The following is a 22,929-nucleotide window of genomic DNA, read 5'->3' on the forward strand; positions in this document are numbered from 1 at the left end:
ACACCCCCCCCCTCCCCGGTGTCCCCGAGCAGGCGCCCGCAGCCCCCGGAGGCGCGACTGTGTCCCCCAGGGTGTCGGTTGTGTCCCCGGGGGGTGACAGCATCCCCGGGAGGTGACCCCATGTCCCCAGCGGGGTGACAGTGTCCCCAGGGGGGTGTGTCCGTGTCCCCAGGGGGAGCAACCGCGTCACTGGGGGGGGGCAACTGTGTCCCCAGGGCTGTGACCGTGTCCCTGGGGGCCACAATCATGTCCCCAGGGGGGTGTCCGTGTCCCCCGAGGGGGGGGACACAAGCAGGCAGAGCCGGGTGACAGTGCTCCGCTTTATTGACAGGCTCTCGGGGTGGGGGGTGACCGTCCCTGTTCCCGGGGGGGGCAGGCACCGGCCCAGGGGGGTCCCACCCCCCCGCCAGAGCAAAGACGTACAAATAAATTACAACCAGAGGAAAAACATCAGCTGGTAAATCTTGTCCCAGTCCCTCCCAGTCCTTCCCAGTCGCCCTGCGAGAGGGCTGGCTCTGCACCCAGGCGCTGGGCGTCCCTCCGGCGGGAAATGTCCCTCGAAGGAGACAGGGAGGGGACACGGCGTGTCATGTGTCCGTCCGTCCCCCCCCCCCCCCAATCCCTCTGTCCCCTCCGGCGTGGGGGGCCGAGCCCTGGGGGCGTCCCGGGGTCCCCGTCACCGCGGGGTGGGGGTCACGGCGTCACCTCCCGGGGTCACAGCGTGAAGATCTCGTCCTCGGCGTCGCGGAGGGCGGCGGCCCGCGGGGTCCTGGTGAGGGGCCGGGGGCCGAGGCGGGGGCCCCGGGGGGGCGTCGGGGTGCTGGCGTCGGGGCGCCGGGTGCCGTCGGCCTCGGCCGTGCTGCAGGGGGGACGCAGCGGGGTGGCACTGAGGGGTGGCCTCGTCACCCGCCCTGCGGCCAAACCCGCGTTCCAAAAGAGCCCGTTTTGTCCCCAAAAGGGGAGGGGGGCGGGCGCTCACCCTGGGCCGCCCGCGCGGAGCCGCTGGGCCGCCGCCGCCGCCTTGGAGCGGCCGATCTCGGCGTCGAGCTGCCGCAGGAAATCGGTGGCCGAGAGGTCGTGGCGGGACGGGGCCGGGGGGTCCCCCGAGGGGCCGGGGGTGTCCTTGTTGTCCTCGTCCTCGGGGCAGGGTCCCCCCGGCCGCGCCGGCGCGGGGATGAGCAGGGTGGGCTTGAGGAAGATGGTGTCCGAGGTGTAGAGGCGGTTGGCGCGTTTGATCTGCTCCATCTGCCGGGGACAGGGACGGGATGGGGACAGGGACGGGGACGGGATGGGGACGGGATGGGGACAGGGACAGGGATGGGATGGGGACAGGGACAGAATGGGGACAGGGACAGGGATGGGATGGGGACAGGGACAGAATGGGGACAGGGATGGGATGGGGACAGGGACGGGGACGGGGATGGGGACGGGATGGGGACAGGGACGGATAAAGGGACAAGGATGGGGACGGGGACAGGGATAGGATGGGGAAAGGGACAGAGAAAGCAACAGGAATGGGGACAGGGATGGGGACAGGGACAGGGATGGGGACAGGGACAGAAAAAGAGACAGGAATGGGGACAGGGACAAGGATGGGGACAGGGATGAGGATGAAGATGGGGACAGGATGGGGACGGGGACAAGGATGCGGATGGTGACAGGATAAGAGTGGGGACAGGGTGGGGACAGGGATGGGATAAGGGCGGGGACAGGATGGGGACGGGGACAAGGACAGGGAGGGGACGCGGACCGGGATAAGGGTGGGACGGGGACAGGCCAGGGTGGGGACAGCGGTGGGGTGGGGACAGCCAGAGGGGCGCGGGAAGGGGACGGGGACAGGAGGGGACGGGGATGACCCCGGGGGGGTACCGGGGGACCCGCGACCGTCGTGTCACCCCCCCCCCCGCCCCGCCCCGGCGATCCCGCCCCTCCGGCGCCCTGGATGTCCCCATGTCCCCCCCCCGCCTTCCCCGCCGGCCGCTCACCGTCACCCCGTAGCGCAGCGCCAGCCCCGGCAGCGTGTCCCCGGGCTCCAGGCGGTGCTCGCGGGCGGGGGGCCCCGCTGCCCCGCTCCCCGCCGCCATGGCGGGGCGGCCCCGCTCAGCCCCGGTCCCCGCCAGCGCGGGACGCGGCGGGGCTCATGCGAACAGCCCCGGCCCGGGACCGGCCCGGGGCCCCGGCGCTGCGGCCGCCGCTCGCAGAGGGGGGGGCTGAGCCCCACCGCAGCCCCCGGGCGCCCCCCGGGCCCCGGTGAGGCCGGTGGCTCCAGCCCCGGTCCCGCCGCCCTCGCGGAGGCCTCTGGGAGTTGTAGTCCGGGACGGGTGTGGGGGGGTGTGTGTGTGAGAGAGAGGCCCCGCCGCCCCCTCGGGCCGTGACGCCGCCGCCCCCCGCCCCGGGGCCCGTCCCGGTCCCCGCCAACCCCCGGGCTCTGCCCCGGGGGGGTCTCTGTGCCGCCCCCCGGGATATTCCGCCGCGGAACTACAACTCCCGTCATGCCGCGGGGTCCTCCCGCCCTGCTCCTCGCTCGCTCTGATTGGTCGCCGCTCCCGCGCACAGCCCGACGGGAAAAGGTACCCGGAAGCCGGACACGGCCGGGGGGCGGTTCCCATAGTAACCGCGGGCCGGCGCTGCGGCCGCCATGTCCTTCAAGCGGGAGGGGGACGACCCCGCTCAGCTGGGGGTGCTGCAGGTGGGTCTCGGCCTCCCCACGACCCCCCAGATCCCCCCGAACCCCGGCTTCGGCCTCCCCGCGGAGGGATTCGCCCCCTTGCCCCGGCCTGTGCCCCCCCGCTCCCCCCTCCTGCCCGCAAACGGTCCCCAGTTCCCCCTCGCCCCTGCCCTGTCGTGCCCCCCCCCCCTCGCAGCGCCCCAAATACTCCCCTTGGCCCAGGGGACTCCCCAAATCCCCCCCCCTTCCCCTGCCTCAGCCTGGCCCCGGCCCCCCCGGCCGGGAGAACTGGGGGGTACAGGGCTGGGGGCAGAGGCTGGTTCCCCACGGGGTGAATTGGGGACAACCCCCCCCCCCAACTGCAGCAGCAGGCGCGGGGGGGTCACAACGGCTCAGCCGCCCCCCTCGATCTCTCCTAGAAAAGACGCGTCGCCGACTTGTTGGCCAACTACATCCCCGAGGACGAGGCGCTGCTGCTGAGGAGCGGGCGGTGAGTGAGACCCCCCCCCCTCCCTGCCCCGAGCGCAGCCCCCCCGCCCCGCTCCGGCTGCTGGCGGGGCCCTGACGGCAGCTCCCCCCCCGGGGTAGGTACGCCTGCACGGTGTGCGCCCACCGCCCCGTCTTCGACACACTGGACGTGCTGACGGTCCACAGGGCCGGCAAGAAGCACACGGGCAGTAAGTCGGGGGGTATGGGGGGGGCTGCGCCGAGCGAGCGCGCGTCCCCCCCCCTCGTCGTGCCCTTCGCTCTCCCCCAGACCTGCAGCGTTTCTACGGGGGGAAGCGCTCACTCCAGGACGCGGCCCCGAGGCAGCGACACGAGGAGGAGGCGCAGGCCGAGGAGGCTGAAGCACAGGTTGGGGCGCATCCCCCCCCGCCAACCCCGCTGCGCCCCCGGGCGGGCCCCCCCTGAGCCCCCTCCCCTCTCCCCAGGGCTCCCCGGCCCCGCTCCTGGCTCGGACGAGGCGGATCGCCCGGAGCGCCCTGCTGAAGGCGGCTCCCTACAGCAGCTGCTGCCGCCGGACCGGGTGAGGCCTCTGCGGGGCGGGGGGGGGCAGCGCCGCGGCCCCGCCGCCCGCGGGCGAGGCCCTGAGCCCCGCTCCCGCCGCAGGGTGGAGGGAAGCAGCTCGCGGCCCGGCGGGACCCCGACGGCGCCGAGAGTCGCCCCGACACCGGCGGAGCTGTCGCTGTCGCGGCGGGACGGCGGAGCCGTGGGGGCCAGTCCCGCGGCCCTGCTGCCGGGACACCGCGCCGGGCCAGCGGGTGAGCGCCGGCGCCACGGGCCGGGCCGCGGGCTCAGCTGGGCCCCTCGGCTCTGCGGGTCCCACCGGCCCCTCTCTGCCCCCCCAGACGCACCGAAGGCGCCTCCGGCTCGGACGCAGCGAGGTGGCAACGGAAAAGCCTCATCGTCGGGTCCGAGCCGGGCCGAAACCCTCAGCCCCGAGAGGCGCCGGGCCCTGGAGCGGTACCTGCAGCTGCGGAGGTGAGTCTGGGCCCCCCCCCGGCGCGGGGAACCCCGCAACGAGCCGCCTCTCACTGCCCCCCCCTCCGTGTGTCCGTCCGTCCGTCCCCAGCGCCGGCTGGATCCAGGACCGCGCCGGCAAGTGGGTGAAGGATGAAAACGCCGAGTTCGACTCCGACGAGGACGAGCCGCCCGCGTTGCTGCCGGCCTGAGGCCCCCCCGCCCCCCCGGGGACAGTCCCCCCGGGCTGTCCCCAAGTCCCCCCGTTAATAGAGGCAGCTGGAGAGGACGGAGGTGTCTGAGCCGTGGGGGCAGGTCCCGGGGAGGGTGATTTTGGGGCTCCCAGCGTTTTGCCGCCATGGGGTGCTCAACCTGATGCCTTTTCGGGGCGTCCCCCCTGCCCCCCCAGAGCGCTGCAAGCGCTGCCAACCTCCATGTGGGTTTCGGCCCGTCCCCACCCCGTCCCCTCCTGTCCCTGGCCCAAGTCACGCTCGTTTTCTTGCCCGCTGGCAGCTGCCTGTGGGTCGTGGCCTTTCGGGGTGGCAGCACCAGGTTCCCCCCCCTTCCTCCCCAGCCCCAGCAGCTGTCTCGGCCCCGCTGCCCTCCCCCTGCCTCAGTTTCCCCCCTCCCTCTTCCTGCCAGGCTTTGGGTGCCTGCGCTGGGAGCACCCATGGGGCGGTTGTTGATGGCTCTGAGCCCTGAGCCGCCATTCCCCCCCCCCCCCCCCCTCCCCAGGGTCTCTCTGGGTCCCTGGGGGCCTGATCCTGTCCCTAGGGGGGCTCCCTGGCAGGTCCCTGTGTCCCCCCACCCACCTCACTGGTCCGGGGGTGCCCGGCTCTGTGCCGGGGGTGTTACCCTGCTCCCCCCACCCCTCCGGGTGTAAACACCCCAACCTGCTGCCCCCCGCGGGGTCCAGGCCCCCGGCTCAGCCCCCAGGGATGAACGCCCAGGCCTGACGGGGCCCTGGAGCCCTGCAGGGCGGGGGGTGCCCCCGCTGCCCCCTCGGCTCATCCCTGTGACCCCGAGTGCGGCCCCCGCGGGCAGCTCCCGCCCCGGGACACGTCCCAGAGCCGCCTCTCTCCGTCCTCTTTATTTACGTCGGCCGGGGGGGGGCCGGAGCTGGAGCTCCTTCGGGCGGGCGGGGAGGGGGGCTGTTAGGTTTTCTTCTGCTTGCGACCTGGGGGCAGAGGAAAGAGGAAGGCAGGTGAGGGCCGGGCCCCCCCCAGCCCGGTTCCTGCCCCGGGAGGGGCCGCGGGGGCCACTCACGGAGCTCGTTGTTGTTGGTGATGGCGGTGGCGGCGCGGGCGCGGGGGCCTTGCTGCGTGAAGTGGTAGCCGAAGCGCACGACGGAGGGGCACTGCTCCAGCATGGCCGCCATCTCCATCTCCACCGTGTCCCCCAGGCGCTGGCACTGCGGGGTGGAACCAGGCGCGTCGGGGACGGCCCCGTCCCCTCCCCTCCCCGGGCCACCCGCGGGTGCCCGTCCCCTACCTGGTTGTCCACCTTGAGCTCGCTCAGGGTGCTGTTGTGGTGCATGGCCTTGATGATGCTCATCATGCCGGCGCTGGTGATGAAGTTGGATTCGATGTTGAGGCTCTGCAGGGTCTTGTTCTCCATCAGCATCTCGGCCACGGCCTGCGTGTCACCTCGGGGTGTCACCTCAGGGTGTCACCTCGGGGTGTCACCTCCCTCTGGCACCTCTCAGGGCCACCAGTGCCCCAGGGGATGGCGGAAAAGCCACCGTCACCTCAGCTTGCTGGTGCCCGGGATGGAGCCAGGGCAGGGGAATGTGTCCCCGTCCTGTCTGGGGACATGTGGGGACACGGGGTGTGGACTCACGTTGGCCACGGGGTCGTTGCTGCGGGTGGCCACCAGGCTGAGCTTCTTGACGTGGGTGTTGGTTTTCATGGCCTCGCAGATGGCCTTCAGCGTGGAGACGGGAATGTCCTGCGGCACGGGGACGGGGTGTCACCGGGGGGATGGGGACATCCCTGAGGGGATGTGGGTGACACCGAGGGGACGGGGTGTCACCGGGGGGTGTCACCGGGAGGATGGGGACATCCCTGAGGGGATGTGAGTGACACTGAGGGGACAGGGTGTCACCGGGGGGTGTCACCGAGGGGATGGGGACATCCCTGAGGATGAAGGATGTCACCAAAGGGGTGTCAGTGGCACCGAGGGGATGCGGGATGTCACCAAAGGGACACGGATGTCCCCTGGGGTGCCCTGGAGCCACTCCAGGATGGGGACAAACACCCCAGGGACACCCCAAGACAGGGACCAGCCCCGCAGGGACACCCTGGGACAGGGTGACCAGGCCCCGTGGGGACACCCTGGGGACACGCTGGGGACGCTGCCACCGGGCCCCTCACCTTGATGTTGTTGAGGTTGACGTCCTCCAGGGCCCCGTCGTTGGCCTGGATCTGCCGCAGCGTCTCCTCCACGTTGGTGGGGTTCGGGGGCTCATCCGGCACCGGCTTGTACGTGTCGGGCTTCACCACGCCTGGGGCACACGCGTGTGCGCGGGGACACACGTGACCACGCCCGGGGGCACGGACACACGTGTTTGCACACGTGCGTGGGGTCACCACGGGGAATCCCAGAGGCGTTCTGGTCTTCAAATCCCCCCCCCCCGAACAGCCCCGTGGACCCCGTGTCCCCGGTCCTGGGTGTCCCCTGTCCCGGGGGTGCTCGTCCCCGTGTCCCGTGTCCCCGTGTCCCGTGTCACTCACTGTTGATGCCCTCGGTGTTGGAGATGGTCCCGCTGCAGATCGCGTCGTAGTACTGCTTGTTGCTCATCAGCGTGTACATGCCCAGGATGGCTGCGGGGCCGGGGGCGGGGGGGTGTCAGCCAGGACCCCCCCCCGGGCCCTTCGTGTCCCCCCAGGGGTGGCCGCAGCCCCCCCTGCGCTGGCCGGGAGGGGCCGGGGAAGCCGCGGGGAGCGGGTGGGCCGGGGGCCAGCGGTGAAAGCCGAGCGCGGGGACGCGGCGCCGCTTTTAGCCGGGCGCTGGCGGGGACCCAGGGGGGGCGGAGGGGGGGGCCGGGCACACGCCGGGCTTGGGGGGGACGGGACACGGGGCTGGGGCGGGCGTGCAACACGCTGGCCTCGTGCGACGTGTCTCCCCACGCGACAAACTGCTCTTGTGCGTCATGCTGGCTCAGCGCGACGGGCTCTTGCCTCGTGCAATGGGCTCCCTCACCCCGTGCAATGCCACAGCTCCGTGTGCTGCCCCCCCCCCCCCCGTGCGAGGCTGCGGTGTGACACGGCTGCCTCGTGCAAGGCTGTGGTGTGGCAGCCCTGTGTGAGGCTGTGGTGTGAGATGACTGCCTCGTGCAAAGCTGCAGTATAGTGTGGCAGCCCCGTGCAAGGCTGTGGTGCGACGTGGCTGCCCCGTGCAAGGCTGTGGTGCGACGTGGCTGCCCCGTGCAAGGCTGTGGTGCGACACAGCACTCCCTCGTGAGGTTGCGGTGCAACACGGCTGCCCCGTGCGAAGCTGCAGCACGCCGCGGCCGCCCCGTGCGAGACCCACCGGCGATGTCGCACATCTCGGCCTCGGTGGCGTTGGCCAGCGCCTCCTCCAGCTCCGGCTCCAGCGTGATCTGCTCCTCCCGCGGGATCTCCCGCGTCGGGTTCTTGGGCACGAAGGGCTTCCCTGGGCGCGGGGACGCGGGTCGCACCCTGCCCGGCCTCGCACCGCCGCACGCGGTGGCCCGGGGCCAGCAGGGGCACGTGGGGCCGGGGGCTACTGCTGGAGGGGTGAGCTGGCCCGGGGGGCGACTGTCCCCGGGGGCGACGTTGCGGGGGGGTGGCTGCGCCGGAGGTGGCGTTGCCGTGGGATGGTGGTACGGGGGGGGGGGGGGCTGTACTGGCAGGGGGGGGTGTGACATTGCCGGGGGTGGCCGTGGGGGGGGTGACATTGCCGGGGGTGTCTGTACCCGGGGCTGGCGGGGGCCCAGCTCGCCCAGGACACCCGAGCCGCTGGCGAGGACCGTTCTGCCGAGCTAAATATACCCGGTGCTGCGGGGCCCCGTCCCCCTTGGCCCCGCCATGGTCCCCGCAGCGTGTGTGTGTCCCCCCCCCGGGTCCCCGCAGCGTCCCCCCCCGGGTCCCCGCACCTTTCTTCTCGCCGGTGAAGGGCACCAGGTCGTCGCGCTCGCCGGCCTCCAGCGCCTGCTTCTCCAGGTGCTGCAGCAGGGCCTCCCGGTCCAGCGGCCCCGTCGGGCTCTTCCGCGTCTGGTCCCGCTGCCGCAGCCCCGCCGGCAGCAGCATGTTCTGGGGACCCCCCGTGTCAGCGGGTGGGGGACCCCCACGGCCGGGTGGGCGCCCCCCACCCCGCGCCAGGAGCCCACCTCGGGGTCCATCTCCAGCAGCTCCACGTCGAGCTGCTCCAGCTCCTCGGCCGACAGCTCCTGCAGGATCTTGTCCTCGTCGATGTCCCGGTACTTCTCCAGCTCCTGACGGTAGGACGTCATGGCGGCGGGCCGGGGGGCGGCCTGGGGGGGGACAGAGGCGGTGGGGGGGGGCCTGAGCAGCCGGTGGGAGGCCCCCCGGGGTGGGGGGATGCCCCGTGCCACAAGGGACCCCCCCACACACACATCGTGGTGACCCCCCTCCACGCCACAGCTCGCAGGCGCCTTGGTGCCGCGGGGTGGTGTTGGGTTCCCGCTGGACTGGGGGGGCTGGGGGGCACCCCTGGGTGGGGGGGGACAGGGTGGCGTGTGCTTGGGGGGGCTCTTGGGGAAACTGAGTCACATCTCCAAGGTGCTCCCCAGGACCAGGACCTGGCGCCCCCCCCCCCCCCCAGCTTGGGGTGGGGGGGCAGATGCCAGTTCAGCAGCCCCAGCCCCCCCTGGACCCCCCCCTCCAGGACCCCTTTGTCCCCCAACATGGGTCCGCACCCCCCTGGCGGGGGCAGTGGGGATAAATGCCGAGGGCGTCAGTCCCCCGACGCCGGGGTTGGGGTCCCCCCCAAGGAACTGGGCTGGGATTTGTCCCCCAACACTGGGGTCCCCTGGGCGGGGGGGCGCGCACACCCCCCCGCTGCTTCCAGGAGGGACCAGACGCCCGTGGGTGAGTGGGGAGGCTGCAGGGTGGGGGAGCCCTCAGTGAGGGGATCCCCAGCAGCACCCGGGGACCCCGGAGCCGGTGTCCTCAGTGGTGATGTGCCCCCCACCCCCCCGGGGAACACCCCCTTGGCTCCCCACCCCCCCCGGCACCCCCCCCCCGCCTACCTGGCCAGTGCCCGGGGCGGCGGATCCTGCCTGGGTGCGAGCCCCGGTGCTGAGCCAAGGGCTCCGGCCGCGCAGGGCATGAGATCAGCGTTTTATTCTGCGAGCCGGCGGCGGGGAGGGGCGAGATCACATATCCCCGGGCGTTATCGAGCGCTGCCAGCCCCGCGCCGGCTCCACCCCAGCACCCCGCCACGGCGGGGGCACCCCGGGGCGATGGGGGGGCCCCCTGCCACCCGCTGGCTCCCCTGTTCCCCCTTGGGGGGGTCCTGGGGAGACGCTGAACCTTGTGCCCGGGGCCCTGCACCCCCCCTCGGGGACATTTTCTACCCCTTCACCCCAAAACACCGAGGTGATTTGGATCTCAGCCCCCCCAAATCACATTCGGGGGGGGTGCGTGGGGCCGCCGCGGCAGCGCTGGGACCGGCGGCCCTGGGGACAAAGGGTTTGTTTATTGTAGGGTCTGTCGGCAAACGAGGGGTCGTACGCACCCGGGGGGGGTCACTGCGGGGTCTCCTGGCGGTGAACGGAAATAAGAGTCCGCGCCCTCGCTGTACGCAGGCTACTCAGGTTTATTTCTCTTTTTGTATAAAAAAAAAAAAAAAAAAAAGTCGGGAGGAGATAAATAGAACAAAACCGTTCACCCGCGGGAGCGAGGAGAGGCCTCAACCCGCAGCGGCCCCCCCGCTCCGGGCTCAGGTCGGGGGGACGCTCTGCTTGATGATGATCTTCTGGCGCGTGGGACGGACGTTGGGGTCGGGGCCGGGGGGGGCGGCGGCCCCCAGGGCGGCGGAGGCGGCGGCGCTGGGCAGCCCGTGCGCCGTGATGTATTTCTTGTAGGCCTCGCGGATGATTTTGAAGGCGCGGATGTTGGAGTAGGGGATGTCGGTGATGGGGTCGCGGTAAACGGCCGGTTTGTGGGTGACGGGGCAGATCTCTCGCACCGGCAGCCGCGGAGGTTTCGCTTTGGGGAAGAAACGCTCAAAGGTTTCGTCGTCGCTGAAGGAGATGAAGGTGCGGGAGCATTTCCCGGCCGAAGGCGGAGCCGGGGCTGGAGCTGCTTCCGCCTGCTGCGGGTCTTGGTCCAGCCTGGGAGAGGCACAGTGAGCGCCCAGGAGAGCCCGGGGTGGGGGGAAGCCCCGAGAGGGCTCCCGCGGGGGGCAGTGCTGCCCCCCAGGGCTGGAGGGGGAACTGGGGGGGCTCCGAGGTGTTGCCCAAAACTCTCCCTCGCTGTGAGGAGCCCGGGGAGGGAGCGGGGGCTGGTGGGGTGTGTGTGGGGGGCAAAAACCCCACTGGAGCCACACCGAGGTGACCCCAACTTACCCCTCCACGTCCACGTTCTCCTCCTTGCCCGGCTCCGGGACCAGGGGCATGGTGACGGACCAGTACCGGATAACGGGCCCCACGCACTTCCGCTTCTTCTGCACCTGCTTCTTCTTGTCGGCCTCCAGGCGCTCGTAGTTCTCTGCGGTGGCGAGGGGGAGGCTCAGCGCCTCGGCGGCCCCCTCACCCCCCACCCCTGCGGCACCCCGGGGGTCCCCGCGCCCCTCGGCACGGCGCCCGGCTCACCCAGGGAGCGGAGGTTGATCTCCTCCGTGATCTTGGCCTCCTCCAGCAGCTCCTCCTGCGTCAGCGGCCGGTCGTAGTTGGGGCCGCCCTTCTTACGCTTGGACTGGACCTGCCGCTCCTGGATGCGCAGGAAGGTTTGGCGCGTGTGCTCCGTCGTCGACTGCCGCATGTGCTTCCGGCCTGCGGCGGGAGGGGACGCGGGGCTCAGCGGCGGGGACCGGCCGGCCCCGCTCCCCGTTTCCAGCCCCCCCTGTCCCCACACACTCACTGTCTCCCACATCATCCTGGAGCTCCAAGGGGACAGATTTCACCTCTCGGGGCTTCTGGGAGCCGCCGCTGGGCACGTCTGTCTTCTTGGGGCGAAGGCTCTTGAGGGGCTCCTGCGGGACGGGGCAGAGAACGTGAGCAGGGAGAAAAAAAAAAACCCGGCTACGGCTTCGGCCTCGTTTAAAGCTCGTTTTTTCGCGGCCCCCGAGCCCCCCGCCCGCACCCGGTAAGCCTTGGTGACGACGCGGCGGCGGCGCTTGGGTTCGCTCTCGTCCTGGTCGCTGGCGGGTTCCTCGCCCTCGTCGATGTCGAAGTCCGAGTCCACCTCGTCGTCGCTGTCCGACTGGTCGCCCCGGTACTCGTCATCGCCCGATTCCTGGGGGGACAGAGGGGCTGAGTCACCGCTCCACCCCCCTCCCCCGGGCTCCCCACACCGGAACCCCGGGGACCTCCCCCCGCCACGGCCACGGGGGCCTCATCGCAGCGGGCGGGGAGGGGGCGGCTTGTCTAACGGCCGGACACCCCCTGGCCCCGCTGCTCCTCCCCCGGACCCTCCTGCTGCCCCGGGGCCCCCTCCCCGGGGGACACCCCCCTCCCCCCCGGTGATCCCCATCTTCCACACCCCCCCCCCCGGGGGCTCCACATCGACCTCCCACACCCCCCCCCGTGGCTCCCCCAACCCCTCGGGACCCTCAGATCCCGCCCCGAGCCCCTCACAGCACCGGGGCACCGTCGGTCCCGTTCGCCCTCGAGTCCCCGAGACCCCCCCCCGGTCCAGGCCGCTGCAGGTCCCGTCCCCGCACCTCGGTGAAGCCGCCGTAGGTGGTCTGGTAGAACTCATCCTCCTCCTCGGCCTCCAGCAGCCCCGAGAGCCGGTTACCGGCCGTGCGCCGCGGGGCGCGGCCCTCCGCCAGGCTCATCGCGCCGCCGCCGCGATCGGCGCTCTGCTACGCGTCCTGCCCGGCCCGTCGCTGCGCCGCCAGGCAGCGCCGAGCGCGCGCCGAGCGGCCGATGGCGGCGGGCGCCCCCCCGCGGGCCGGAGGGTGACGCGCGGGGGGTGTAAACCGGCGGGACCGGGCCGCCACCGGCGTGACGTCACGGGAACGCGACGCTACGGGAGCGCCCCCCGATGCCCATCCGCTGGGCCCTGGGAAGGGAAAACGGGAAAATGACGTCACGGGGTGACGTCACATGGCGCCGTCCCGCGCGCCACGCGCCTCTCGGCTTTGTTTTGGTCGCGCTTGGCCCCTCACGTGACCCGCCCGCGGCCCTCAGCGCCCCCCGCGCATGCGCGGCCCGTCCGCGGCGCGTGGTGCGGTCCCGGGGGGCGGGGCCGAGCGGGGCGGGGCCAAGCGGGGCGGGGCGCGGGCGCCGCGCGCGAGCCGGCGGCCGCCGCAGGAGGAGGGAGCGCTCCAAGATGGCGTCGGCGGGGCCCGAGTCGGGGGGCAGCAGCGGGAGCAGCGGCGGCCTGGCGGGTACGGGGCGGGGCCCGGCGCCGGCCGAGGGCCCGGGGGGGCTCAGCGGGGGGCCGGGGGGTGTGGGCTGGGGGCGGTGGGGCCGCTGTGGGGCTGGGGGGGCCGCTGTGGGGCTCAGAGGGGGGCTCTGGGGGGGGTGGTGTGCTGAGGGGGGCTGTGGACGGGTGAGGTGCGCGGCGCGGGGGGCTGAGGAGCGGGGTTTGGGGGTGTGCGGGGGGGCCGCGGGGCGCGTGGGGCCGGTAGGAGCTGGGGGGGTGGGAGCCCCGCGGGGTGCGCGGGGCTGGGTGTGGACAGGAAGGGAGTCGGGGCCTGGGCCGGGCCCTGCGTGGGGTGGGGATGGGCAGACGCGGGGGCCGGGGAAGGGCTCTCGGGGCGGGGGGGAGGGCGGTCGGGGCGCTGGGGCAGCGCTGGGGGGTGAAGCCGGGGGTGGGGGAGGTCTCTGCGGGTGGGGGGGGGACACGACGAGGAGCCCGAGCTCTGCGGAGGGTGTGTGGGAGTGAGCGCTGGGGGCTGTGGGCCGAGCCCCGGGGGGGCTGGGGCTCCGGGGGGGGCTGGGGCTGAGCCTTCGCTGGGGGAGGTGGGTGTGGGCCGACCTTTTCCTGGGGAGGAGGCTGGGGGTGTGTGGCGAGGACCCTCCGGGCATGAATGGGGGCCCGGGGGGCTTAAAACCCCCTGCAAAAGGGTAGTTGGGGGGAGCAGAGGGGTCTGGGGAGGCGGCGCTGGGATCCGTTAAGGGGGTGCTGCGCTGGGCTCGGGGAGCAGCGGTTGGTGCTGAGCCGTGAGTCCGGCCGCTCGCCTCGGGGGTGGCGGCGGGTCCCTGGGCCCGGCTGCTGGGGTGCAGTGTGGGGGGGAGCCCAAATCCTTCCGTTAGTCGGGACGGTGCTGGGGAGGGGGGAGGATGGCGTCTCCCCGGCGGGGGCACTCTCTCTTCTGCTGCACCTGGCGTTGAGCAAGGCGAAGGTAGCTCGTCAAAGCCATTTGGCACCTGTGGGAGGCAAGATATTGTGGGAGCGTAACCATCTCCTGGGCAGATTTGGTTTGATGAGTAGAACCGGAGCGGTGGGAGTCGAGGGGAAGGTCCCGAAGGCCTCTGACGGCTGAAGGTTTCTCTCGCTCTGCTGGTTTAAAACGTGAGCTGAACCAGAAACACGCAGGGTTGGAAGTGGTCACCGTCCGCATCCCCGCAGAGGGGTGGTAACGAGGGGTGGAAGCCTCGTCCGGGGTGAACCAGGGCGCTTTGGTTCTTAAACCCGCGACTCTGCCTCCTGCCAGCGTTTCGCAGGTCTGGCAGCGTTCCTGGGGGAGCCGAGAGCCCTATTCCCCTCTCCACAAGCCCCAAACCAGCTTCTTCACGCTAGTTTGTGGCTAGAAACCAAAATGGCTTTCTCAAAGCCTTAAAATTTGCATTTGGCAAGATCCAGCCACCCTTTTGGAGCTTCCCTGGTAGAGAGTGGCCGGGCTTTTTATTTATTATAACGCAAGACGCTGCGGCTTCGCCGTCGGTGTGACAGCGTTTGTCACCCAGGTCACCGCGAGGAAAGAGGAAGCCCAGGGGAAGGCCCGTGGCTGAACCTCGACTTCACCCGCTGCTCTCAGCGTTGGTGTTTTGCACCTTAAGCCCCGCTGCCTGCTACCCCCCTTCTAGAAGTGTTTAGGGCCGGATCGTTGAGCACCACTGGAAAATAAATCAACGTAGTTGTTGGTCTGGCGTTGGTGAAGCATTGTCTAGCGGGATGTCTGTATGTACGGGATTTTCCAGGCTCGTGGCTGCGTCCCTTGGGCAGTTTTGAAGGCAGACGTCCAACGTAGCCGCTTTATCTTTGCTCGCCGTGGAGCGGGCGCGGGGGAGGTCGTACCTGTCGGTCCGATACAGCCAGTTTTGTGAGGGAGGAGGGAGCGTTTGGGCCTTCCCTGGCTGCGGTGCCTCAGCGCAGGGCTGAGCGTTGGGGGCCAGACCCCCGCGTCTCTCTCTGTTGCTCTGGGGATCCCTTTGAGATCTTGATCCTCTCCCCTGCTCGCCCGTCTGGGCTGAGGAGGAGGAGCCGGCTTCAGAAAGCTGGAAGGGTTTGGAGAGCGTTACTTAAGAGAAAATGGGCAAGTCCACGAGTAAATCTCTTCTCCCTTCCTGGTGGAGTAATTGCCATTGTTCGCTTCTCCGGCCAGCGAGGTGTTGGCTAACGCGGGTTTCCCACAGGATTTGAATTCTGGTTGCGGCGGAGGCTCCGCCGCGTGACGTGTGCGAGACGTGACACGCGCCGACCTCGGCTGGTCCCTGGCGGCGCAGGCTTTGAACCTCGGGCTCCAGCCCCGCTGCCGCGACGTCGGGGCCTCTCCGGGCGGTCGCCCCCCGGCCCGGGCAGTGCCTGGGCGCTGGGTGGGACCCGGTTCCTCTGCAGCTTCTGGAGGAAGCGGGTAGAGCCGGGGGTGGCGAGAGCTGGCAGGCGAGGAGGGCGATCCTGAAGCGGCTGTTGGAAGGGCTCGGATGCAGGGGACAGAAGGAGGCGGGTGGTTGTTTCGGACACGAGGTTTTAGTTTGCCCCGTGGTGAACCTTAAACCACCTCAAACCCTGCCACGGGTTTTTGGGGGACAGTTGCCCTCAGTGGCCCATGGTGCCGGGGACTGTCACTGCGCTTTGGCACTATCCAGCGCAGGTGAAGGACCCGCGAGTGACTTTGAAGCCCTTCCCGGCCCCGGCAGGCAGTGCTTCCTCCTCTCCCAGCCTCGACGTGTATTTACCTCTCTGGGGAAACACCCAACGAGATTTTCTTTTTTTGCTGCTTTTGCTTTGAAGCAGCATCTGCCAAAAAATGCTAATGTGGGATTTCAGTTGTTTGGCCCTTTGTGCCTTGGGTGCCGCGGCTGCTTTATAATTATGGGTCCGAGCGAGTTGAGAGTTCATTGTCACCCCGGCGTCGGGCCCCTCCCTGGAGTCCACAGACAAAAGAATTGCTCTCAAAATGGCTCGGTCACTTCTGGGCGCAGGAAAATCATCCCGACAGTGAGCTGAGAGCAGGGTCCCGAACTGCAGAGCCCTTAATGTAGGTGTAAAACACCCAGAAAGACTTGGCCCCCCCCCCTCAGATTCCTGCGAGAGGGACAAAGCTGTCTTGATCGCACCTCGCCGAGCGTGCAGGAGGGAAGATTTTATTAAATAGAAACATCAGAATGGCTCATCACCCTCCAGCTTAAAATAGGACTGTCAAATGACTCCCAGTCCTGTCTCTGTTACACAAACCTCTTCCCCACCATCAGCTGTGAAACCCTGGTGGGTGTCGCAGGTTGGTATCGTCAGCCGGGTCCTGTCGCCCAAACTCTCGGCGGCCCTTTTTGGTGCCGTGGGAGTCGTGTGCGATGCCCACCCCGGCGTGGGGCAAGGCTCCTCTTTAAGATGGAGACAAAAGATTACTGTCGGAAGAACAAAGGTAGGAGCCAGCTCGACTAAATAAATGACAGATTCGTCTGTCGGAGGGAAGCTCGTCTGGCGAAGCGGTAGCTAGGAAGCGAGTGAGAACCGTGCGGTTTTGGGGGGACACCAATGAGCGGGAGAACCGTTTCCTGAATTGGAACTGAATTTCCCTTTGGAAAGTAAAAGCCGCTCCTTCCTCCCTCCCTCCGGTCTCGCCGTGTGTTGTTGAAAAGAGCTGCTCGGTGTTTTATTTCCCCTTCCCACCACCCCTGTTAGCCCCGCGGGGTTGCTGAAAAAGCCTTTTTTTAAAAATTTGAGATGGAGGTGAATTACTGCTGCCCGCGCCGCTTCCTTCCGCTCGCCCAGAGCTTCCTTCTCCAGGATCGGGGCTTCGTTTTCCCCCAAAGGAGGTGTCGTACTCGTTCCTCCCCATTCCTGATTACGACATAATAGCGGTGATTAGGAGCGTTATCTCACCGCATCCCTGCGGACTCTGCCTTGTTTAAAAGCAGAGCGCTCCCAGGGCAGAGAGATCCCTTACATCTGACCTAAATCTTACTCTTCTGGGAGAGGATCGTTTATCTTCCCCCAAATTAAGGAGGTGGCGGAGCAGGCAGGAGCCTGATTCTGGTTCCCCCGTCGGCAGGTCCCGTCCTCGCTCAGCTGGCAGAGGGGCCGCTGGTGCTCCCTCCCCGGCCTCGCTGGTGTTTGCAGGGCCGGCTGGAAAAGGAACGTTTGGGGTGTTTGTCCGTAGGATTCGTGTCCCCAGAGTAGCGCCCGGTAGCTGTAAAGCCGGGCTTTAAATTCATCACCCTGGAAAACCTGGTGCCTTTGTGTTTCTTGAAGAGGCGTTGCTGTCTGGGAGTGGGGGTCGGCTTAAATTCTAAATCACAGAAGTGTTTTGGTGGAAAGCGGGAGTAGTGCCGAGCTGTAAATTCGATGGTCTTTGGCCAAGGGCAGGATTAATTTTCAAATGGCAGAACCTTGTGCAAAGCCGAAGTGCCGGGAGACGCTGGTGGAGGGAGCGAGGGTCCCCCCAGCCTCCACAGGTTGCAGGGGCAGGACTCGCCATCGGATGTTCCAGAAAGGGGTCTTGTCCAAAAGGCCTGCAGCAAACACGAGTCTGCCCCCTCTCCTGCGGGGAACTTGAGAGCTCCTCGTTCCTCCTCCCCTCGGGATAGTTGTGCCGTGACCCGCACGGAGAAGCCGTAACGGGAACGGTCGCCGGCCGGCGGCTGCGACAGCCCCAGCTCCCGCCTGCTCGGTCCCAGCTGAAGGGACTTTTGCTGAGCTTGCTCACTGATTTCCTTTCTTCTAACTGTGATTTTTGCAGTTCCGTGGTGCTCTTCGGCTCCCAAGTAACAAGGACTAGAGTGTGCGTGTCGGCTCTACCTCAGAGTGGGTGTTTGTGAGCGAGCAGGAGGGCACGGCCCCGGCCGTGGGGCTGCTCCCGGGAGAGGGATTGGGGGGGAAATAGGGGCTGGAGCTGGGGGCAGATGCTGGAAACTTCTCGCTCGTTGCCCTTTTTGTCTTCAGTTTCCACCCTTTGGTCCTACCATCTCCCCGCTGCCCTGCGGGCCAGCCCCATCCTCTGCTGCTGAGGACGTCATGCAGTTGAGTCTTGTTCGATTCGGGGTTTTTTTTTATTTATTTCAAATGTTTTTCAGTGGAGAGAGTCAGTCAGCCAAGACCTTTGTGTTTCCAGGCACGTTTAGGCAGGGTGCTCTCCTGAGCACCGGTCTTCGGTGCGGCTCTGCCGTGCTGCCGAGACACGAAGGGGAGCGGGTTTCTTCCCAGCCCCGGTGAGCTGTGTGGGCTCTGGGTTGGAGCTCCCCAATAACCAGATGCCGTGAAGTGCATCCTTCCCCGAATCGCTGGGATAAGCCCCAGATGGGGGCTCCAGAGTTACTCTGGGGTCTGCTGGCGTCAGCGCTGACCTGCGCCCGCCGACCTCCGGGTGACGGCAGGGGAAGCCCAAACCCCAACCTCTTTGGTTCCTTCTCCCCTCCGCTCACCTCTGCGGAAAATGGGGCATTTCCTTGGTTTAGGGGTTTTAAATTGATTTCTAGATGTCGTGCCTGGCCTCAGCTCTCTCCTGGGTACTTAGAACACACTGGTGACTTTGTGCGTGGAAACCGGTTCTTCGTTCTCCCCCCGGCCTCTCGGATTATAAACCGCCTTTGTTTCCCCGTGGCTAGGTGTGCTGACCTCCTCCCAAAGCGCTTGGCGGTTTGCTGGTGAGGAGAGATTGAGGAAGGGTTTATGTTTCTGCAAAGCACCGAGCAGCCCCTAGATAACGTTACAGAGATTGTGTCTCCTGGGCCTTTTCCCAGCGCGTCGTCCGCTCGCCAGCCTGGACGCGTCAGCGGGATCCGGTGACTTTCGGGAGCGTCTGGTCCTGCGCCTCCATCCTGAAACAAGTGTAGGGGAGAGGAAGATGTGCTAATCCGGGGCAGTAAAATTAGTCATGGGCACATCAGCTGCCGGCTGCTAACGGTGGTGGGAAAGATAATCCTGAGCGGGAATCTCCAGCGCGCGGGAGCTCGGGGTCGGGAAACTGAATTATCGAGCTCTCTCACGGCAGCTTTGATGCCGTTGGGTTTCACGTCCTTAATATAAGTTATCGGAACGAATCTATTGATGCAGAGAAGTTCAAAATTATTTCTCGCTGCTTGGCCTTCTGGCCAAGATCAAGTGTTTGTGAGTGTTTTCCTCTGGAGGGCCGTGGTCTGCGCTGGCAGGGCGGGCTGCGTCATCCCCCGGGTTTTCTCCCCTCTCCAGCTGCTGTTGGCTTTGAGTCCGAGTTCAGGCCAGACTTGGAGAGTTTTCCATCAGAGCTGCCCGAGAGAAGCAAATGCAATATTTAGGCTCTTATCTTCCAGAGCAGTGGAAGAGGTTGTTGTCCGTGACTGAGGTGCCTTGCCTGAAGGGTTTAGCTTGCAAAGTTTGGACCTTTGTTTTCTTAACTGGTGGAAACAGGATTTCTTTTCACGTTTCTTTAACTTTCTTGGGGAAAATGTCTCTTGTTTCTTCAAGCAGGCGAAGTATCAGTTCACCACAACAACTATAACCTTTTTTTGTTTTTCCCTCGTATAGATTTCAGCTTTTTGTGCTGCTCGGTGATGTCGTGTCGAAGAGGTAGATGTGTTGTGTATATGTGCTTAAACAAAGCATGGTTTCTCCCTCTCCAGTAACCAGCAGCAAAATGCCGAATTACCTAACTGCCTTGGCTTTTCAGGACTGACAAAACTTGGTGGGTTTTTCTTCCCCTAAATAAGCTGCTGCCGCTCTGGACAAAAGCTGCTGTTTTGTTGAGGTGTGTTGTGTAAGCGCTCTCCTGACATCCAAACAGCTCTCCGCATCCCTCCGCACCAGCAGGATTGTTCCAGCGCGGCTTTTCTGCTTTGGTTTCTGCCTGGTTTGCACTTTGGGGAAAAGAAATGGCCCTGCTGCTCCCGTGTGCAGCCGTGGCCTTGGATGGGGGGGACACGCTCATCCCAAGAGACCTTTTTTTTTTAGCGGGGGGAGATTGGCGGGCAGAGAAAAAAAATGTGTTGGGGGGGTTTCTGTGCGGACAACGAGTTGGACGTGTCCGCGGAGGCTCCAACGTGCTACACGTCCTCCAGGTAGAGTTTGGTGGGTCTGAGGCTTGAGCTCATGGCTGACGTCGGTGTGTGTGGAAGCTCTTACCGCTGCTGCCACCACCTGCAGGCAGAGGCCAAGCGAGGAGGGAGAATATTCCCGTTTTTGAGCATTAATTGGGCCTGGCTGGGGAAGTCCCCGGTGCTCTCTGGCCCTGGCTGCTTGTCTGGCCGGGATGGAGCCCGCGGGCGGCGTGGCGGGGGCAGTGCATGCTGCTGTGGCGTGTCCCGGCGCTCGGCTTGTCCTGCTCACACCCTGGAGAGTTGAGCTTGATGATGTGTCTGGGTGTGCTAACGTTTTCACTTTTTATTTTCGTCCAAAACATGAGCAGCTCAAATCTGTCTGAGCAGCTGTTTAAAAATAGAGCGGAGCGGGTATTTGTCCTGGCTGTGCCCCGTTAGCACGCTCGTTTGCTAGACGAGACGAGGGAGGATCTGACCCGGGCGACTTGTTACCTGCCCCTTCCACTTGAAATACTTGTCCGAACCCTTTGCCCAGGTGCTGTAGCCACAACTTTGTAGCTTTTTTTCCCCGTGGTTGTGTCGTGGTCGGTAGGAGAGCACTGTCTGTCGCTGGCTAAAACGATCCCGGGCAGCGAGGGCTGGCGGAAGGCAGGCAGCTATTTGTTTAGGTTGGTTCAGCTTCCAGTAAACAGCTCTGAGGAATGCTCTGAAACGGCCCGTAGGAATTGCTCCCAGAATCACGAAAGAAATGGAAAAGGAAACTTCTTGGGACATCAAGAAACTCGTTTTGGACAGGACTTTCTGACCTCGATCTGTTTCCTACAGCCAGAATTAACTGTTTAAGTCTCTCAGGCCATTTTTCCAGTTGTCAGTCTGGGTCAGAATTGGGACTTTTCATTTTAAAGGTGTTTAAACAGACCCAGAAACGGCAGGTTTTTTTGGGAACGGTTTCATTTTGTTACGTTCATGCCATTGGATTTAACACCTTCCAGCAGTGTGTGTTCGGGGCGGGAGGAGAGAGAAAACTGCCTTGACACAGCAACAGAAAGAGGGGGAGATAACTGAAACGTTTTCACGTGGAAACCTCTTGAGTTTTGCTCTCCGGCCTCGGCTGATAACGCTGTTGGTAACGGAGAGAGCTTGTTTTTGCAGGAGGACGCGCCACAGACCTGTCGGAGCCGAGCAGATCTCATCAGCCGCGTGTTCGTCCTCGCGCTGGGGCGCGAATCGGGGTGTTCTGTCACGGTCAGGCAGGAATTACCTCTTTCCCAATCAGCAGCAAACTCGGGTGGAAACCAGCGGGAGGGAGGGAGGGAAGGGGGGAGCTTCCTGCCGCGGCAGCTGGGCGTGCTGGGACCGGGCGATGCTCTGACCGCAGGCTGCAGCTTTCCCTCGCTGACTCACCCTTGGCTGGAACCGCCCGGCTCGGGAGGAGCGTTGTCACCTCCCGAATCGCTATGGGAAGGGGCAAACCCAGATGCCGCCGTCTCGGGGCAGCGGGGGAGGAGGAGAAGGTGAAGCTGATGCTTTGGTCTGTCCTGGGATGCTGTACGACTTCCTTCGAATCACGGCGGAACCTCCAAGATAAGGGCTGGCGGCACAGGGGACGGAGCAGCCGCACTTCGGGGTGCCGCCTCCTCCAGCTCCTCCGTTCCCCCTTTTAATGGTTGTTGCGTTGATTAAGGCAGCAAAGAGAAGATTTGCTGCTGGGTCCCCCGGCGAGGGAGCTTTAGTTAAATCCCAGCGGAACCCGGTTTTGCACAGACGATTAAATATTAACACAGCGAATCTCCAAGGTGATGAGGCCGGTGGCGCCGCTTCAGGATTGCTTAAACCATGGGGCTTCTAGAGGGTTTGAGTTACATAATTACGGGTACTTGCTTAAAAAAAAAAGGCTTAATTGCTATAGAACACACGTTGTATTGTGATGCCTGGGATGTTTCCTCCGTCCCTGTGTCCTGATGGATCTTGGCAAGTTCCAGAGGCTTGTGGCGAGGTGATGGAGTCGAGCTTTATCGATTTTTGCCGTAACACAAAGTCACAGGAGCTTCCTTCTAGCTGGAGAAGTCCCAAGTCGGGGCTGGTGGTGAGGGGAAGAGGGAAGGGACCCCAGGGGTGAAGTGGGGCGGACGAGTGTGCTGGGAGGAGGAGGAGGAGGAGAGCTGGCCGTGAGAAACTTCAAACACAAAAAATTAGAGCTTGTGGGACAAACTTGACTTTAAAGGGAGATGAGAGGGGGTGGGAGGGCAGTTGGAGCCAGTCCTCCCGCGCTCGCTTTGTTTAGCAAAAAATGTTTGTCACAGATTTTCTTCTTGTTTGTTTGTTTAATATGTATTGAAATGAGAACTTTGATCACTCGATAAGGGGATCAGAAGGCTGCTGGGTTTTGCTGTTAAGCGCCTCAGTTCCTTTTGCTGAAATGGGGTTTCTGTAGAGCTGTGGCGCTTGATGAAATCACAGCGTGAGTCTTTACACCGCCTGGAACAGGCGAGCAGAAGGGGCTTCTCCGCTGAGCGAGCGGTGGGTGGACCCAGAAGGATTTTATGTAGTAATGCTTAATCTGGGAAAACAATTACTGGCCGTCGGGGGAAGCAGCCCTGCGCCTGCTCCGTGGTGCGACGCGGGTGTCGCTCCTGGGTGGGGGCGATTTTGTAAGGCTGTGGTCATGGCTCCCACGTAAAAAAAAAAAAAAAAAAAAAAAGAGTTGCCGTGTCTGAAATGGAAAGAAAAACAAAATGAAAGAGCTTGTCTGCTTTCCTGGGCTGGAGGCAGAAGGCCCGTCCCTGTTTTACGCGTCTTGCTGGCGAGGGCAGCGTCCCTGTCCTGGGAGCTCTGGGCTCGATCCGGCTGGTGCCTTTGTGGGGTGGACGGACATTGCAGAGGGCTGGTGTCATCTAATTGCTTTTTTTTTTTTTTTTTTCTCCTTACTGCACCAAAAAAACCCCCAAGATGGGAATCCAGGCCTAAAAGATAAAAGCTAATCACCTCGCAGATATTTAACAGCACAGTAGTTACAAAAATCCCTGGGCTTGGCTTCGAGCAGAAGGGTTGATCTTCTGGGTCTTTTATTAAAAGGTTTGGAAATAATTTTAAGATGAAGTGTGGTCAGTGCATCTAGAAGGTTCTGATGAGCAGGCAGCAATAACCCCGCGACGCCCCGGGGCTGGGCGAGGGCAGGGGGGTGCGGGTGCCCTCGGAGGTGGCCCCGTGTCTGCCTGGCAGCCCCGAGCCGGTGGCACCGCCACGG

General features: G+C 65.7%; 5 protein-coding genes and 1 long non-coding RNA gene across 7 annotated transcripts in view; 3 read left to right on the top strand and 3 right to left on the bottom strand.

Moving 5' to 3' along the window:
• Window positions 1-306: 306 nt before the first annotated feature.
• LYSMD1 (LysM domain containing 1) lies at window positions 307-2,291 on the bottom strand. Its single transcript, XM_074929337.1, has 3 exons — window positions 1,986-2,291; window positions 980-1,245; window positions 307-859 (listed from the first exon to the last, which is right to left on the bottom strand). The coding sequence occupies exons 1-3, from the start codon at window positions 2,082-2,084 to the stop codon at window positions 715-717; spliced, it is 510 nt and encodes a 169-aa protein (XP_074785438.1). The 5' UTR covers window positions 2,085-2,291; the 3' UTR covers window positions 307-714.
• A 254-nt stretch (window positions 2,292-2,545) lies between these two features.
• SCNM1 (sodium channel modifier 1) lies at window positions 2,546-4,431 on the top strand. The gene is made up of 8 exons (XM_074929334.1): window positions 2,546-2,689; window positions 3,088-3,158; window positions 3,257-3,345; window positions 3,426-3,523; window positions 3,601-3,695; window positions 3,779-3,930; window positions 4,018-4,150; window positions 4,242-4,431. Exons 1-8 carry the CDS (start codon window positions 2,639-2,641, stop codon window positions 4,339-4,341), a joined length of 789 nt encoding a protein of 262 aa, XP_074785435.1. The 5' UTR covers window positions 2,546-2,638; the 3' UTR covers window positions 4,342-4,431.
• Window positions 4,432-5,191: 760 nt separating this feature from the next.
• On the bottom strand, window positions 5,192-9,455 carry TMOD4 (tropomodulin 4). The gene is made up of 10 exons (XM_074929331.1): window positions 9,363-9,455; window positions 8,481-8,624; window positions 8,247-8,403; window positions 7,661-7,783; window positions 6,862-6,951; window positions 6,502-6,632; window positions 5,969-6,076; window positions 5,621-5,764; window positions 5,396-5,540; window positions 5,192-5,306 (listed from the first exon to the last, which is right to left on the bottom strand). Exons 2-10 carry the CDS (start codon window positions 8,601-8,603, stop codon window positions 5,284-5,286), a joined length of 1,044 nt encoding a protein of 347 aa, XP_074785432.1. The 5' UTR covers window positions 8,604-8,624; window positions 9,363-9,455; the 3' UTR covers window positions 5,192-5,283.
• Window positions 9,456-9,795: 340 nt separating this feature from the next.
• On the top strand, window positions 9,796-10,853 carry LOC141971769 (uncharacterized). 2 transcript variants are annotated; one of them, XR_012635320.1, is made up of 3 exons: window positions 9,796-9,912; window positions 10,200-10,373; window positions 10,727-10,853. It is a non-coding gene; the product is annotated as an uncharacterized LOC141971769 (long non-coding RNA). The 2 variants fall into 2 exon arrangements; XR_012635321.1 differs by having other exon boundaries at window positions 9,857-9,929.
• Window positions 9,914-12,377, bottom strand: VPS72 (vacuolar protein sorting 72 homolog). The gene is made up of 6 exons (XM_074929330.1): window positions 11,999-12,377; window positions 11,419-11,571; window positions 11,197-11,308; window positions 10,929-11,108; window positions 10,683-10,824; window positions 9,914-10,448 (listed from the first exon to the last, which is right to left on the bottom strand). Exons 1-6 carry the CDS (start codon window positions 12,113-12,115, stop codon window positions 10,055-10,057), a joined length of 1,098 nt encoding a protein of 365 aa, XP_074785431.1. The 5' UTR covers window positions 12,116-12,377; the 3' UTR covers window positions 9,914-10,054.
• A 183-nt stretch (window positions 12,378-12,560) lies between these two features.
• Window positions 12,561-22,929, top strand: part of LOC141971460 (putative PIP5K1A and PSMD4-like protein) — a 32,218-nt gene continuing 21,849 nt past the window's right edge. Inside the window, exon 1 of the mRNA XM_074928799.1 lies at window positions 12,561-12,670. Within this exon, the coding sequence (XP_074784900.1) occupies window positions 12,613-12,670 (58 nt within the window). The 5' untranslated portion in view covers window positions 12,561-12,612. The remainder of the gene's footprint in view (window positions 12,671-22,929) is intronic.

Source organism: Athene noctua, chromosome 29 (genome assembly GCF_965140245.1).
Source record: "Athene noctua chromosome 29, bAthNoc1.hap1.1, whole genome shotgun sequence".
NCBI lineage: Eukaryota > Metazoa > Chordata > Aves > Strigiformes > Strigidae > Athene > Athene noctua.